General features: G+C 41.0%; 2 protein-coding genes across 2 annotated transcripts in view; one reads left to right on the top strand and one right to left on the bottom strand.

The window, feature by feature from the left end:
- LOC149994200 (uncharacterized) overlaps positions 1–15,763 on the bottom strand; it is a 38,600-nt gene that overhangs the window by 1,008 nt on the left and 21,829 nt on the right. The window lies entirely within an intron of this gene.
- LOC149994203 (leucine-rich repeat-containing protein 37B-like) overlaps positions 1–15,763 on the top strand; it is a 39,095-nt gene that overhangs the window by 23,090 nt on the left and 242 nt on the right. The window contains exons 7-11 of the mRNA XM_090260864.1: positions 6,745–6,860; positions 8,778–8,918; positions 9,170–9,297; positions 13,658–13,704; positions 15,658–15,712. Coding sequence (XP_090116990.1) covers positions 6,745–6,860; positions 8,778–8,918; positions 9,170–9,297; positions 13,658–13,704; positions 15,658–15,712 — 487 coding nt within the window. The remainder of the gene's footprint in view (positions 1–6,744; positions 6,861–8,777; positions 8,919–9,169; positions 9,298–13,657; positions 13,705–15,657; positions 15,713–15,763) is intronic.

Raw genomic sequence — 15,763 nt, 5'->3', positions numbered from 1 at the left:
CGTGAGAGGCAGCTACAAATTGATGTTTCTCTCCCTCTCTTCCCCTCTCTCTAAAAATAAATTTTAAAATATTTAAAAAAAAAATCTTTCCCTATTGAAAAAAACAAAGTTATTGGCACAGAAAAACGATTAAGAGAGAATGCAGGTAGCCAGCAGAGAAAGGGAGCAGTGTTAAAGAACACATGCTGATATGTAACTTGAGAAGCATGGAGAAATGCCATTGATCCCAGAAAGGAAAAAGGAATAATTAGTACATTATATATTTTTTAAAGAGTAATGAAGTGAATGCTACTGAGAATGAGAAGTAGAATAATGGTAAAAAAAAAAAAAATAGATTGTACTGTTCACCAACATCATTAATTTGATGATGCAAGTAAATTTAAATATCTTCAAGAAGAGCTCTCTGAAATTATGATCTATGGCAAGTAAACTTTTGAGCTGGCTTGACAAAGAAGCCAGAACTGAAGTAAGCAGATATTAAGTGTCCTTTTAAGTGCAGAATTTTGTCTTTGGGTTCACTCGATGCACATTTGGACTTTCTCCTTCAGAGACCTGGGAAAAACATATGTGCCACTTACAACAGTTGAGAGCATCCTCATGATGAATATTAATTTGGAAAAACTGTAAGTTGATTTTTCTTATATTTATTTTCACTTAGTTCTTTGAGGTATGCCTTATTATTTTCTTAAGTCAGATTTTATTTAATAAAATTCACTCTTTTAAAGTATACAGTTTAGTGAGTTTTGAGAAATGTGTAGTTATGTGCCACCGTGATATTTGAGATACAGAATACTTTTGTCATACTGAAAAGGCTCCTCGTGATTTTTTGCAATCAGTTCCTCCTCCTACCATTAGTCCCTGGCAAGTACCAATCTGATTCTTGTCACAATAGTCTGGCCTTTCCCAGAGTCTCTTGTAAATGAAATCATACAGAGTGTAGCCTTTTGTGTTGGCTTCTTTCAGTTAGCGCAATCCTTTTGAAATTCCTTCATGTTATTGCATCTATGAGTAGTTAATTCCTTTTTATTGCTGTGTAATTTTCCAGTTGTGTGAAGATACCAGTCTGTTTAAGCAGTCATCATCAGTTAATGTACGTTTGAGTTGTTTCTACTTTTTTTTTTGGCCCTACCACTCTAAATGATAGCTTTGCTGGATAGAGTAATCTTGGTTTTGGTCCTTGTTTCTCATTGCTTTGAATACTTCTTGCCAGTCCCTTCTTGCCTGCAAAGTTTCTTTTGAGAAATCAGCTGACAGACTTAAGGGAACTCCTCTGTAGGTATCTGCTTTTCATATTCTCTCTTTACCTTTAACACTTAGCATTTTAATGATGATGTATCTTGGTGTGGTCTTCTTTGGGTCCGACTTGTTCGGGACTCTCTGTGCTTCCTGGACTTGTATGTCTCTTTCCTTTGCCAAATTAGGGAAGTTTACTTTCATTATTTTTTCAAATAGACTTTCAATTTCTTGTTCTTCCTCTTCTGCTTCTGGCATCCCTATGATTCGGATGTTGGTACTTTTGGAGGTGTCCCAGAGTTTTCTTATTCTCTCTTCATTTAAAATAATAATAACTTATTTATTTGTTTATTTTAATTTTAGAGAGAGGGGAAAGGAGAAAGAGAGGGAGGGAAACATCACTGTGTGGTTGCCTCTCACTCACACCCCCAACTGGGGACCTGACGTGCAACCTAGTCATGTGCCCTGACTGGGAATCGAACCAGTGACACTTGGCTCGCAGGCCGACACTCAATCCACTGAGCCACAGCAGCCAGGTCTCTTCACTTTTTTGACTTCCATATTTCTTCATTCTCTTCTGGTTGACTATTGATTTCTTCCTTATGTTCCAAATTGTTGATTTGAACCCTGGTTTCCTTCCCTTCACTGTTGATTCCCTGTGGATTTTTCTTTATCTCACTTAGTGTAGCCTTCATTTCTTCCCTTATGCTTTTGTTGTACTCAGTGAGTTCTCTGAGCATCCTGATCACGTGTTCTGAACTCTGCATCGGATAGGTTGGCTATCTCCATTTTGTTTAGTTCTTTTCCTGGAGTTTTGTTCTGTTCTTTCATTTGAGCCATATTTCTTTGTTTCCTCAATCTGGCAGCCTCCCTGTTTGTTTCTGTGTATTAGGTAGAGCTGCTTTGACTCCGTGTCTTAGCACATCTGTTAAGTTGTATGGGGCGGAGCCTTGGGTATTTGCCTGGGCGGGGCAACCCATTTCACCACTTTGTGGCTCTCTTTGTGGAGGAGGTGTCAGAGAGGGGACAACGCCGCTGCCTGGCTGCTGGAGGCTTGCTCTGCACTCACCCTGCTTCCAGTCACTTCACTCACTGGCACCCCTCTACCTGTTGCAATGGTGGTGGTTCCCAGAGTGGGTGGGTTTGAGTGCATTCTAGGACTGTGGGGGCCCTCTAAGCAGACTCTCCTGAATGATGGATGGTTTCTTCTGCCACCCAACCCGCACTGGTATTTATAGCCCGAAATTATTAGGCTTTATTTTTCTGGTGCTGGAGCCCTGGGCTGCGCAGTCTGGCCTTGAACAGGGATCACCCGATCTTAATGCGCCACACATGAATGTAGGACTGCCTGTTCTGCCAACCACTGGTGCCACCTCACCGGTACCACACTGTGTCCTTTCCACCCTGGCTCCCCGGCTCCACCCCTCCTACCCATCTGGATGAATATGGCTCCTTTAAATCGTTGGTTGTCGGACTTCCATGCAGTTCAATTTTCTGACAGTTCTGGGTGTTTTTTGTTTTGAGGATAGTTGTGATCTTTCTTATGCTCGTGCAAGGGGCTGCTGAAACAGGTCTACCTATACATCCAACTTGACCTGAAGTCTTTTCTCTGGTTTCTTAAGATGGAAGCTGCAGAAGCTGAGTATTGCTTTAGCAACATCCCACATGTTGACATCTCATGTTTTCCGTATCAGTCGGTTCAAAATAGTTTTTAATTTCCCTTATGATTTTTTTCTTTGACCCACAGAGTTATTCAGAAGCGTGTTTTTTAGTTCTCAAAACTGTGGGCTTTTTTCTTATAGATCTGTTAATTTCTGATTTACTTGCACTTTTGTTAGAGAACGTATATTGAATGACTAAAATCCTTTTAAATGTACTGAAACTGATTTTATAGCCAGTAAATTTTGGTAGTAGGCCAGAATATGGTCTATTTTGGCAAATCTTATGCGTCCACTTAAAAAAAGTGTACATTCTGCTGATTTGGGGAGGAGTGTCTTATACACATCACGTAGGTGGATAGTGTTCTTCTAGTCTTCTATATCCTTGATTTTCTATCTTCTTGTTCTGTCAATTACTGAAACAAAAATGTTGAAGTATCCAATTATAATTGTGGATTTGTTTGTTTCTCCTGGTCATTCTCACTTTCCTTCATCTATTTTTAAGCTCTGTTATCAGGGGTATAAGTTTCTAGGTTATGTCTTCATTATTTGACATATTTATTTTGATGAAATAGCCTCCTTTATCCATGGTAATATGCTTTGACATTGACTTTGTCTTATGGAAATATCGTCACTCCAGCTTTCTTTTGGTTGGTGTTAGCATAGTATATTTTCTATCCTTTTAGCCTATGTGTTTCTTTCTATTGAAGTTGTATTAGGCCATTTCCAATTAATGTAATGATGGATGCAATTACATTTAAATCTACTGTCTTGCTATTTTTTATTTGTCCCATCTGTTTGCTTGTTGTTGTTTTTTTCTTTCTTTTCATTTGTGCTTTTGCATTGAGTACATTTGCGTATTTTCTTTCCTTTGTGGGCTAGAAAGCTATAGCTCAGATTTTGTTATTTTAGTGATTGCTCAATGGTTTATAGTATACATCTTTACCTTATCACAGTCTATGTTCCAATGATATTTTGTAGTGTCATTAGTGGTATAAGAACCTTGCAATAGTGTACTTCCATTTGTCCCTCCTGGCCTTTGCTATTGTTTTCAATACATTTTACTTTTACTTACATTATAAACGCCACACTATATTTTGTGTTTAAATAATCAATTATCTATGAAGATATTTAATAAGAAAAATCTTACATATTCACCTAAGTCATTAGCAATTCACGTGTTCTTCAGTCTCTTGTAATAATCTGTATTTCCATCTGGTAACATTTTTCTTTTGCTGAGAACGACCTCCTTTAACATTTCTTACAGTGCAGACCGACTAGTGGTAAATTTCTTCAGCTTTTGTCTGAGAGTCTTTATTTTGCTTTTGCTTTTGAAAGGTCATGGGTAGAGATTTCTAGCTTGATAGTTGTCGGGTCCCCTTCCCCACTTGACTACCTCAAAGACTTCTTTGCACTGGGAGTTTTGGCTTACATTATTTCCAACAAAAAAAATCTGTAATTTTTATCTTTGTTCTTCTTATATAGTTTCCCCTCACCCCTTGGGCTGATTTTAATATTTTCTCTTTATTGCTTGTTTTGAGCAATAAGATTACGATGTGCTTCCGTAGAGTTTTGGGCATAATTCTTATGCATGGAGTTCATTGCCCTTCTTGGATCTGTGAGTGTTCGGTGTTCACCAATTGGAACAATTTGGGGCTTTTATGCAGATTTTTATGTCTCCTCCCTTCCGTGGACTTCAAGCGCACATACATTAGGCCACCTGTTGTTGCACAGCTCACTGCGGCTCTGTTCATCTTTGTTATTTTGTTTCTCTTTGCGTTTCATTTTGTACAGTTTGTATTGCTACATTTTAAAAGTCACTGGTCTTTTCTTCTTCTGCAGTGTCTAATACGCCAGTAATCCTACCCAGTGTCTTTTTCTTGTTGTTTTTGGTGTTTGCATTTATTTATTTATTGCATCTTTCCCCCATTACCATTTATCCCGCATTCAGTGTCTTTTTCATTTAGACACTGTAGTTTTTAATCCCTAGCTTCTTGGAGCAGGCACTATTCCTAACACTGGGTGATATCCAGTTATTCTTCTCTCTAATCCTTTTAAGTGGTTCTCTTCCTGGGCTCAAACAACTCTTCACACACAGGCTCCAACCAGTACTTTGTTGAATACTCAAGAGATCTGTCTGCATATCCCCAGAGGGCTTGTCTGTGCACCTCTTTTCTTAACTAGTATTCTGCTTTGTGCATTCTAGTCACCTTGGTTTCCCCCGACTCTCATATCCATCCCCTAGGGAGTTAACCAGTCTGTGTGTGGGTTTTTTCTTCCTTACATCATGACCTGGAAGCTCAAGAGCAGTAAGCTAGAACAATGCATCACAGGGCTTACTTAATTTGTTTCCTATCTCTTGGGAGTCACTGTCCTTCATTATCTGAATTTCAATTTCTTGAAAACTGTCGTTACATATATCTTGTCTGGTTTTTAAATTGTTTTAGGCAGGAGGTTAAATTGATCCCATCTTGGTCTAAAGCCAGTTATATTCTCCCCCCTGCCAAAATAATATTTTTTAAGTCTGTTTTGTTTTGATCCAGAATCGAATCAAAGATCAGGCATCACATATCTTTGTTTCCTTTAATCTAAAACATTTATCTACCCTTTTTATTTTTTGTCTCTTATGACACTGGCATTTTTGATGTGTCTTAAGATGGTTGTCTTATGAATTGTCCCATAGTCTGGATTTGTCTGTTTGCTCATGATTAGATTCAAAGTAAAATATTTTGGAAAGAATACTACACAGGTGATGCATCCTTTCTACCTCATCATTTCAAGTGGCCTATAATGCTAAATTTGATGATTTGGTGAACATGGTATTTTCCAGATTCCCCCCATTGTAAAGTTATTTTTCCCTTGGTAATTAATAATCTGTGGAATGATGCTTTAAGATCAGTGACCATTCTACTCTTTTAACATTTTACCCAACTGTGCATCAGTAATAATTTGTGTCTGATCTGTTACTACATTGGCGGTTACAAAGTGACACTATTTTTCTAATTGTATTATTCCTAATACATTTATTAGCTGAAATTATTCTATAAATAGTAGTTTACCTCTTTTATTTTTGAGTATCATTGTGAACTCTTGGGCTCTTCTTTAAATTAATTATGTTATACTTTATTATCATTATTCTTTTGAATGTTCATATTGCCCAGATTTGCCCAATGCAATCTGCTCCTATTTAACTACACCATGTTTTTCTTTATGCCCAGAGTAATTTCTAATACATTTACCACTCACAATTAGGGATTTATAAGTTGCGGACTTATCCAGAGTCTTCTTAGAAGTTTTCCCCCTCCTAGTGTACTCTCCACCCAAAGTGAGACTTCTGGGTTGGGAGAAGGAGATACATCTGAATTAAAACTACAGATCAGTGTCATCCGATTCTAGTGCCTATCACCTTTAGTCTAGGCATACTATACCCACTGCCATTCTTACTCTTCTGTCCTCTCCTCAATTTATTGACAATATTCAAGAAGAACAAATAGTGCCCTGGCTGGTGTGGCTCAGTCAGTTGGAGAGTCTTCCTGTAAACCGAAAGGTCGCGGGTCCATTTCCAGCCACCCTAGGGTTTGGCTGACATTCCCAGTTAGTTTCTCTCTCACACAGATGTTTCTCTCCTTCTCTCTCTCCCTCCCTTCCCTTCTCTCTAAAATCGGTAAGCATGTTCCCCCGTGAGGATTACCAAAAGAATCACCAATGGCCAGCTGATGCTCACCACGCTGTTCAGGTGATCAGCCCCCACTGCTCTTCTTTGCACAGCCCTCTGGTAGCCTCTGCCCACCTCTTCTACCCACTCAAATAACTTTTCTGCCAATAAGTTAATTTTCTTTCTTTCCATGTATAGGGTCCTCCCTCATGATCTGGCCTGCTGCCTCTGCGAATTCAGAGATAACATTGAGCGCGTCGGCCAGAGAGTGAAATTGCACTGCCCCGCTGACTGTCAGACACGCCCAGCTTGTGGTGAGTCTGAATTGCCCAGTGGTAAATTCTTTAATTTTCATTTTATTTGTTTTCATTTTTAATTGATGATGGTAAGTATTTTTCCTTTGGAAATACCTTTTGAAGGTTTGCTGTTGTTGCTGTTTTTGTTTTTTTCTTTTTAAAGCTGTTGTTCTATTACAGTTGTCCCAGTGATGGTAAGTTTTTAAACAAATAAGGTCACCGTGTTATTTTTATTCATTCATCCAGAGTTTAACTCCTTATATTTCTGAGAATTGCTTCCTTGCTAAAAGTTAGATGAAGGAAAAAGGGAAAGGAAGGGGGCAGGGGATTAACAGTAATGAACACATGGCGCACGCTGTGCTCAGTTTGGTGCTTTCCGTCCAAATGAGAACTTGCTGGTCAATGTCACAGTTTGTAAACGCGTTTTGGATGTGTTAGGCCTCATTTGTGCTTTGCCTCATTGGACAGGTAGAGATGTGTTTTTATTTTGTTTATATTTGCAATTTTATAAAAAGAGTTTGAGTGATGCTTTTTAATGAAAATTTTATTTGGAAACTGAGAGTTTCTGGTTTTATTACCAAATCCTTGTACCGGGTGGGAGGCCTCTTGTATTCTTAGACTGTCCAGCTCTGAACTTGCTCCGAAGCTCACGGTTTTCTATCCACCAAACACTTGGGTGCTTTTAGGTATTTTTCTACAAATTAGGCTTATTGGCACCTATTTGATAACTTCCAAAATGTGCTTTCATGCCTAGACAGCGTGAATGTGGGTCTCTGGCAGTGATCTGGGGCGCATCATAAATAATAACGCTGTGCTACTTACATAAAGAGTGTGTGGCCCATTTTTCAAATACAACTTTTTGGCCCATTATATTACTCCCCTCTACCCCAAAGGTGGGCAGAATAGGCATTTTAATCTCCTTTGCCAGGAGAGTAAAAACAAAATTAGAGAGTGTTAAGGGCTGTCACCTAGTGCCCAGGTCTCTGGCTTTCATTTTGGAGCTCCACAAGCTCCCCCTTTTGGGACCCTCGACTCCTTCTTTGACCCTCACCTTCACCAGCAACACTTTCATTCTTCTGGAATGGAAACCCAATTGCACAATGATACACTTGATCTTTATGCAGTCAGAAGCTTTGGATGGTTCCCCAAGTAAAGCCAAAAATAGAAGAAAAGACATGAAAGTTAAGGAAAGTAGGCATCTGACAACAGCTGCCTTTTCCCTTCTGTACTTTAGGACCCCAAAGTATTACTCCATAGATGTATTGAACATTGCACAGTGGCACACAACCTGCCAAGTCTATTAACCCACATTCCAGATGCGTGCCTAAATTTAAGCACAGAGCAAGAGTTATTTTTCTGTATAGAGCCTTCTGTTCTGGGGGCGGGGATGTGTGAAAGCAGTGACCAAGCTGATGCTTTGGTGGGTAAGTGGAGAAGGGCATGTCCAGATGAAGACCTGTTAGCCATGGGTTTTAATCATGCTCACCCATGATGGTAGCAAGAACACGAGCACACGAAGAGGTGGAGGGAGGAAGCCTTGTGCTCCCTCTGCATCTGAGCAGGACAGGGTGGGGACCATGAATGTGAGGAATCGCAGTAGATCTGGAGAGTGTAGCTGAGTGGGGTCTTCCAGCCTTGGTTTTTCTTCAGTACCTGGCAATGGGTCCCTGGGGATCAAGGGAATCATCCTAAATATAGTTGCTCTATTTCACACTATGGAATGTTCTGAGTCAATAATGCCCTTTAAAAACATACCTTTTCTCCTTTTGTTGTGTGGCCAATCAGGTTTAAGTTGGGGGTTATTTTTCTCCTCTCTCAACAACACTGATATTTGCTGATTCCCAACTTATTTGACTGGGATGTAGGGCTTTGGACTGACAGAAAGCTGTCCCATGAGTCCTTCATTATCAAAAGTGGTCTCTTCTTTTTTGACAGATGAACTACATTTAACAAACGCAGAAGGCTCTATCATAAGAGCATTACAACACCGAAATAAGAACGCCAGCACTGAGCTGACAATTGAGCTGGGAAAGGCCTCCTCAGGCCAAAAGGAGAAGAAATTGTCAGCCATTCTGGGTAAGCAGCTAGACTTTAATGATAACCGTGATGCCATTAGGGCACTACAGTACAGACTGCCTTATTTCTTGGAGATTAAAAAGCAGATGTAAAATCAATGTTATTACCATTCATTAAAGTCCCTTTTCCAAATGTACAGGATGGAGGTATGCCCCTGAGTCATTTGAAAAACAATAGAGGGACCCTTCTTAAACCTAAATTTTACAATTCAAGTTACAAAAATAAATTGAGGAAACTATTTTTTGGAACAGATCTATTGAAAGAGTTTTTTACTGAGCAACGAAAAGCAAACATCCCCAACGCAGACCGGGATATGAATGAATGGAAAGTTGAGAAGGGAGGAGCCCAGGGTGAAGAGGAAGAGCAGGAGCCACATGAGGTAAGGACAGCTCCTGAGGCACAAGGCCTGGGCCGTGAGTCAGTGAGGACCTGCCATGAAAGCACTGAGGTAGGAAGACCAGAGGCGCCCAGACTGTCTCTTGTCTCAGCCATGTGACTTTGGCCAACACTTTGCTCATTTAGACAGTGGTGCCACTGTTCCTGGGGTCAACGCTAAGAGGACCTAACACACAAGCTAAATAAATTGCACAAGAAAATGCTAACACTAAGATTGCATAACACGTTAGATATGGTATGCTCTTTAAGAACCTATACAAGAGGGAACCCCAAAAAACCCAGAATTGTCTTCTGAAAGGGCGGTCCCCTTGTAGTACAGGTTTCTTCCACTAGGGGAGTATTCTAGAAACCCATCTGTAAGAGTGTACCAGCTGGTTTTGTTGTGAGAGGCTGTGTTAGGCTTTACTGAATTTTTTTTTGAAGACTTTTTCAGCATCGTTGATGGGTAATTTACAAGCGCACCTGCCCACACCTTGCTGCGTGTTCAGCCGCTCTGGGCAAAAACGGCATGACCCCCGCACCCCACACCCCGTATTCACCCAGTCTTGCCCCGAGTGACTTTTTGTGTTTCCCTGGATGAAAAATTCCTCAAAGGGATTTGTTTTGCCAATGTGGAATCGATGAAACAAAAAAACGGCAGAAGCACTAAAAGGCATCAAAATCAACGAGTTCAAAAACTGTTGTGAGCAGTGGAAAAAACGTCTCAATAGGTGCATTGCATCAAATAGAGAGTACTCTGAAGGGGACTGAAGTTTAAGCATGTAAGGATAAATACACAATATTTTATAAATATATTCTGGGTTTTTTGGGGGGTCCCTCCTCACCATTCACCTGAAAGAGTGGGATTTTAGAGTAGTAAAGGATAGTTAGCTATTTAGCACAGGCTTAAGAATAGTTATTTTTATCTTTTCCATCTCTTTGGTTTTTTAAAATTCTTGTTTTTCTCTTTTAAGGTCATCAAAAATGTGCCAGGATATGGCTACGAGGAGAAATGCCTTTTGGCCATTATTGTTACTAGTGTAGTAGTAACAGTATGTCTTCTAATTGCCAATCTCATTTCGGTAAGACAACGGTTCATTCAGCTTCCCAAAATACAGTCTGTCTTTAGAATAGAGTCAGAACCCACAAACTGAAAATCAAAGCCACTTTCCCACCTACTCCTCCTTGATATTTTCCTTTAGTCATGAATGCTGAGATATGCTTTATTATTTTATTACACATTATATTCCAGAGATTTTTAAAGGAAGCCCACTCCCAGAGATCTCTGTGGAACTGAAATCAAGATAACAAGCCACTGTGCTATTTTGAGAACTCATGATAGGCCAGAGTTGACATGACAGCAAAATTTCTTCAACTCAAAATGGATGATGTTGATTTGATGTATTACCAATCACTCTCTTTCTACCACTGATTTCTTTCCTTGGCTGAAATGAGGAGAGATATAGAATCTCCACCTTCGTAGTTATGTCATCCTGGCAAAAAGGACATGGCTAAAAGATGGAAGTGTGATCCTGTCAATTTATTATTTTACTTAGCAGCTTTCTTCTCCAGTGTGTAAAAAGCATGGTGTAAATAGGTTCAGTTACAACACTGCAAACTAAATCCTGCATCAGGCCTCTCTAAAGCATGTTGTATCTACAGTCACCTGTTCCTGGAGCTTGCCTGTGTGCCTTTTCTTCAATTACACAACGGTTTATTTTCCCAACAGGCAGGAGCTAACATTAAAAGTGATATAATTAGCTGACAGTCTTGACTACCCTACTAACCCAACCTAATACCTTGTTTACATTTTCAATGGTCATGGCAGCCCCCCACCATAACCTAGCCACAGCATGCCCATTTCTACTTTTGTTTCTGCCTTTGCCCATCTAAAATTCCCTTATTTTGCTCCGCCTGTGCTCCAAGTCCTATGAATCTCCCAAAGGCAGCTCAAGTTCCTATTTCAGCCCTGCTAGTCCTACTTCTTCTGTGAGATTTATCACTCTTCTGGGGCGTGGGCAGTAGTGAGGCATTCCCCTCCCCTGAGAACTTAAAAATATGGTAAGTTTTTATAAGGTGGCTCCCCAAGAGAGAAACACCAAGTCAAACACATCATACAGCAGAACAGAGATGGGTACGGACCAGTTGGCATCCTGGTCTACCAGACCTGAGTAAAACCTGGCTGGATGTGTAACTGCTAATGGCTATCTGCGGAGGGTCAGTCAGCAATAAAGGCAGAGAAAAGGTGAGGGAGAGTCTGACATGGGCACTGCCCACCCTAGCAGTGCCTAAGAGTAGACATGGCAGCTCAGGCAGCAGATGTGCGGAGTCCGGCCCACTAGCCAGGCTGTGCCTGTTGGGGAGACGCATGGACGCAGCTCATTCAGTCTTTTCTTTTGAACACAGGATTCAGCTGATTCCTAGTGTTCTAATTCTGGTCTCCCCAAACAGCCTTCTGACTGTGCTTCTGTGTGCCACGTGGCCTAGCTCCACAGAGCGTATTTCCCTGATCGTGTAGACACAGATGTTGTCTGCGGAGCACATGTAATTCTCTTGGTCAGGCCATAATCTTGGCATTCCGATTTTTTATTAGCACTGCAGTACTGACAAGGTGAGACTACCCCGATCGGAAGAAGTGAGCCCTCTCTTGGTGAAGAGTCTGATTTCTGAGCCTAGGAGCTGGGGACTAGCATGGGGGCAGCTTGCCAAGGCCTCTGGGAAGAAGTCACTGGCCATTGTCCAGACAATACCCTCTACATCTCCAGGGGGCGTATGGCCTTTTGTTTTTTTGGAATTTCTGTAAACTCCTATAATGCATTTAATTTCTATGTAGTTTAATCTCACATTTGTGTTTGATTATGTGGTTTAATTATTTCCTCTCCCCACTGAGGTGATAAGCTTTTTGAGGATGGTTTGCCTGACTCTTCTGTCTGCTTAAAGACAACAACACTGAGGAATATCTGAAATTTTGAAATTCAATGAAAACCACTGAAGGGATGAAGATATTTAATATCAAAGGACTTCCATAAATCAACAGGAAGGAAACAAACAATCAAGGGGAGAAGAGGGCAAGGGCTGTGAGGAGCAGGATGTGTGTTGACAGTCTGTCACCCTGTCTGCCAATCATCTCATGGCTTATGGGGTATGCGTTTCATTAGCGAGCCCTTTACCTCATGGCATGAAAGTAGTCTCTGATATTGTCTTTTAGTCCTTTTTATAATATTTCTTTTATTCATAATTTTTAAAAAAATCTGTCTAGTATTGGTTTTGTTTTTAGTGTGGTTGACTGTTTTCCCCCTACATGAAGATGTAATCGTTTTAAAATCTTTTATTGAATGACTCATTCTTTCTTTCCTGATCTAAAAGGATCTCTTTGGACTCTAGTCCGTTGATCTAGTGATCTTTTTTTTTTTGTACCAGTAGCAGTATCACTATGTAATTTCACTTTCTTTATAACACATTTTGATGTCTGGTAAGGTAAGCTCCTGCTTTTTTATCTTCTTTTTCATACATTTTGTAGCTATTCCAGCATATTTTCTTTACCAAATACCAGCTGGCCAGGTTTTGTTTAAAAACTCTCTTGGAATTTGAATAGATTGCATTACATTGGTAGGTCCATTTGAAGGGAATGGACATCTTTACAACATTCTAGGAACACAGTATCTTCACGTCGTGTATTCTTCCTAATGTCCTTCAGAAGAGTTTTAATGTTTTGATCACATAGGTCTTACACATTTTTTGTTAAGTCTGTTTTTAGGTACTTGGTGCATTTTTATTGATATTATAAGTGGGATCTTTCTTTCATTTTTAATTAGTCTTTTCTAGTACGTGGGAAAACGCTTGAGGTTTGCGTATTGATCATTTGCTTTTGGATTTACTTACTGAATTATCATCTTACTTGACATTAAAATTTTAGTCGACGCTCTTGGAGTTTTAGATTTGGCATCATCTCCTATGCACATGCGTTTTGACTCTTTCCAGTACTTCACTTTTCTTATTAAATTGAGTAGGACCTTCTCAACAATGATGAATAGTAGCAGTAATAACAGGCATCCTACTCTTGTTCTTGACCTTAAAACAAAGCCGCTGTGTTGTTTCTGGGAGACATTTTTCTTTTATTTTCCTACTTCTAAGAGCTTTCATTAGGGATTACCCGCTGAATGTTATCCAAAACTGCCAATGAAACACACTGCCAGCTCCCTGCAAGACCCTAACTTAAGGCCTATGGAAGGAGAGTCAAAGGATATTCAACAAATCCATGTCCTCAAGAAAGTTATCACCTTACTTAGAAGGGAACAAATAAAGATTTAGAGACTGTGGTCACTGTGATGAATAACTGTGATGTTGTTGTCTTCCTAAAACAGATTTGTCGCAGAAGAACATCTGAGGACAATAAAGAAGGAAAGCCACGGTAAATATTAGTCTGACAGTTTTTAAAGTAGGATTTTAAAACTAGAGGAGCTTCTTCCTGGAAGTGGCCCGAGGTGACCTCTGAAAATGGTTCGCTACTCATTTGACCCAGAAAACCCCACACAATCATGCAAATCAAGAGTTTTAAATATTCATGTTCACATTGAGAACACTTGGGAAACTGCCAGGCCATCAAGGGTATGTGTCTCTGAAAAGCCACCAAGCAGCTAAAGGATGTTACTTTACAGAAGCAATGTGTGCCATTCTGTTTACAATAGTGGAGTTGGTAGGTGTGCCCAGGCCAAAGATTGGGGCTGGGTGCAGTCTGGTGCCCCCAAAAAGTGCTACGTTTTTGCTGCACATGCTTAAAATGCAGAGAGTAGTGCGAACTTAAGGGTTGAGGTGCAGACTCTCTGGGCATTGAGCACACCCAGGTGAGCAAAGCTCCCAAGATACAGCGCAGAGCTTACGGTGCTCACGGTGCATTAACCCACACACGGCTCTCAGGCCTGCCGCACTGAGACGCTCCTCCCTGAAAAAGAGCAGATTGGTCCTGAACCAGAAGAGGAGGTTACACAGAAAAGAAAAGATAAAAATTGCCGGAAGAAACTGAAGAAACAAAAACTTGGGAGTAAATTTATCATAAAATAAATGCTAAGAAAAGTTAAAAGAAAGAAAGAAAGAACTAGAGGAGAACTTAGAACGCTGCCTCAGTCTCATTTTACACTGAGGAAACCACTAAGTTTGGAAAGAACACTTGTTAACTCTGATGCTTTGCCGGGACTTTGCAAAATGAGCTCCGTAGCCAAAGCTGATAGAGAGCGTGACCGGCACAGGTGCATCTGCTGTCACTGGTCCTTTAAGGAAACAGGGAGCAAAGGGGGAGGTCTTGGTTGTACCTGTTCCTGCTGGTGGTGGGAGCTCTGGGGAAGGGACAGGGAAAGCCACGTGGCCTTAGGGTGAAGGCGCTGGCCGGTCTCCTTCAAGGCTGACGAAAGGCAGACTGTATGAGTCCTTCCTGTAAGGTGGCAGGAAACTTCCCTTCCCGTCCTCCTGGTTTTCAGGCCCCTACTCTCTCTCTTGCCTTCATCCCAACCTCATAGAGTTTTAACTGGGAGAGACCTTACACAGTAGTTTGTCTTTTCCTTTAATAAGAAGGAAACAGAGAAGAGGTCACAGTGCTAGTGAGTGTCAGAAAGAAGATGGTGCCTTTCCAGCTGGGGCCTCTCCATTGATGACCCCGTGCTTGGGCTGTGAGCTACGCTTTATGTCAGAGCTCAGTACGCACGTCCCGCACAGACATAAGTCGTTTCTAAAGCAGAATCATTATGCACTCTGATATTTTTCTATTCTGTTTCAGTCAAAAAGAATATTTTGTATTCTAGTGCTGGTTGTGACTTCTAAGCTGATTTCACAACTCACTCAGCAGTGACAGCCTGCAGTACGGAAGTCAGCAAGCTAGCTGACTTAGCTAACTTTGCTATTTGCACTCAGGCATTTAGTTGTGTGGTTTAACTTACAGGATAAAGCAGTAGAAAGTTAAAAGCACCTTCTTACCCGCACCCTCACCCCCAGCAAAGGGTACATGTGGGATTAAGTCTAAATGGGACGGATGTGAAATGCTTCTGGAGAGAGTAAACTGCTTCTGCCTAACATGGCAGTGCATTTTCCCCCCGAAGCATTTCAGGGCACTTGGCCAAGGGCCAAGAAAGTGAGTGGGGCTGAAAACCCTGCCTGTACTCCATGCCAAGCCGCACACAGAGGTCACCCCAGAGACATGGCAGGGACATTTTAAACAGACACAGATAACCCCTGGAAGCCCAGTCTCCAAGGAATCATTTCCAAGGTCCCAGGTCTGTAGTGATTTTGCCTGTGAGTGTGGACCCAGGTACCCATTTAGTCCTAATAAGGCCAGGGATAAATCACTAATTGTTGGTATGCGTTTTCCTCCAAGGGGCTTTTTCTCAGGACTGCTGCGTAAGGCCCGATCGGCGGAAAGCAAGATGGAGGTAAATGTCAGGAGGATCAAGCACTGTGGCGGGACAAAGCGGGTGACAGAA

Source organism: Furipterus horrens, unplaced genomic scaffold (assembly GCF_987537825.1).
Source record: "Furipterus horrens unplaced genomic scaffold, mFurHor1.1.pri manual_scaffold_13, whole genome shotgun sequence".
NCBI lineage: Eukaryota > Metazoa > Chordata > Mammalia > Chiroptera > Furipteridae > Furipterus > Furipterus horrens.
Note: the sequence above shows the minus strand (reverse complement) of the source record. Positions and strands in the feature narration are given on the sequence as shown.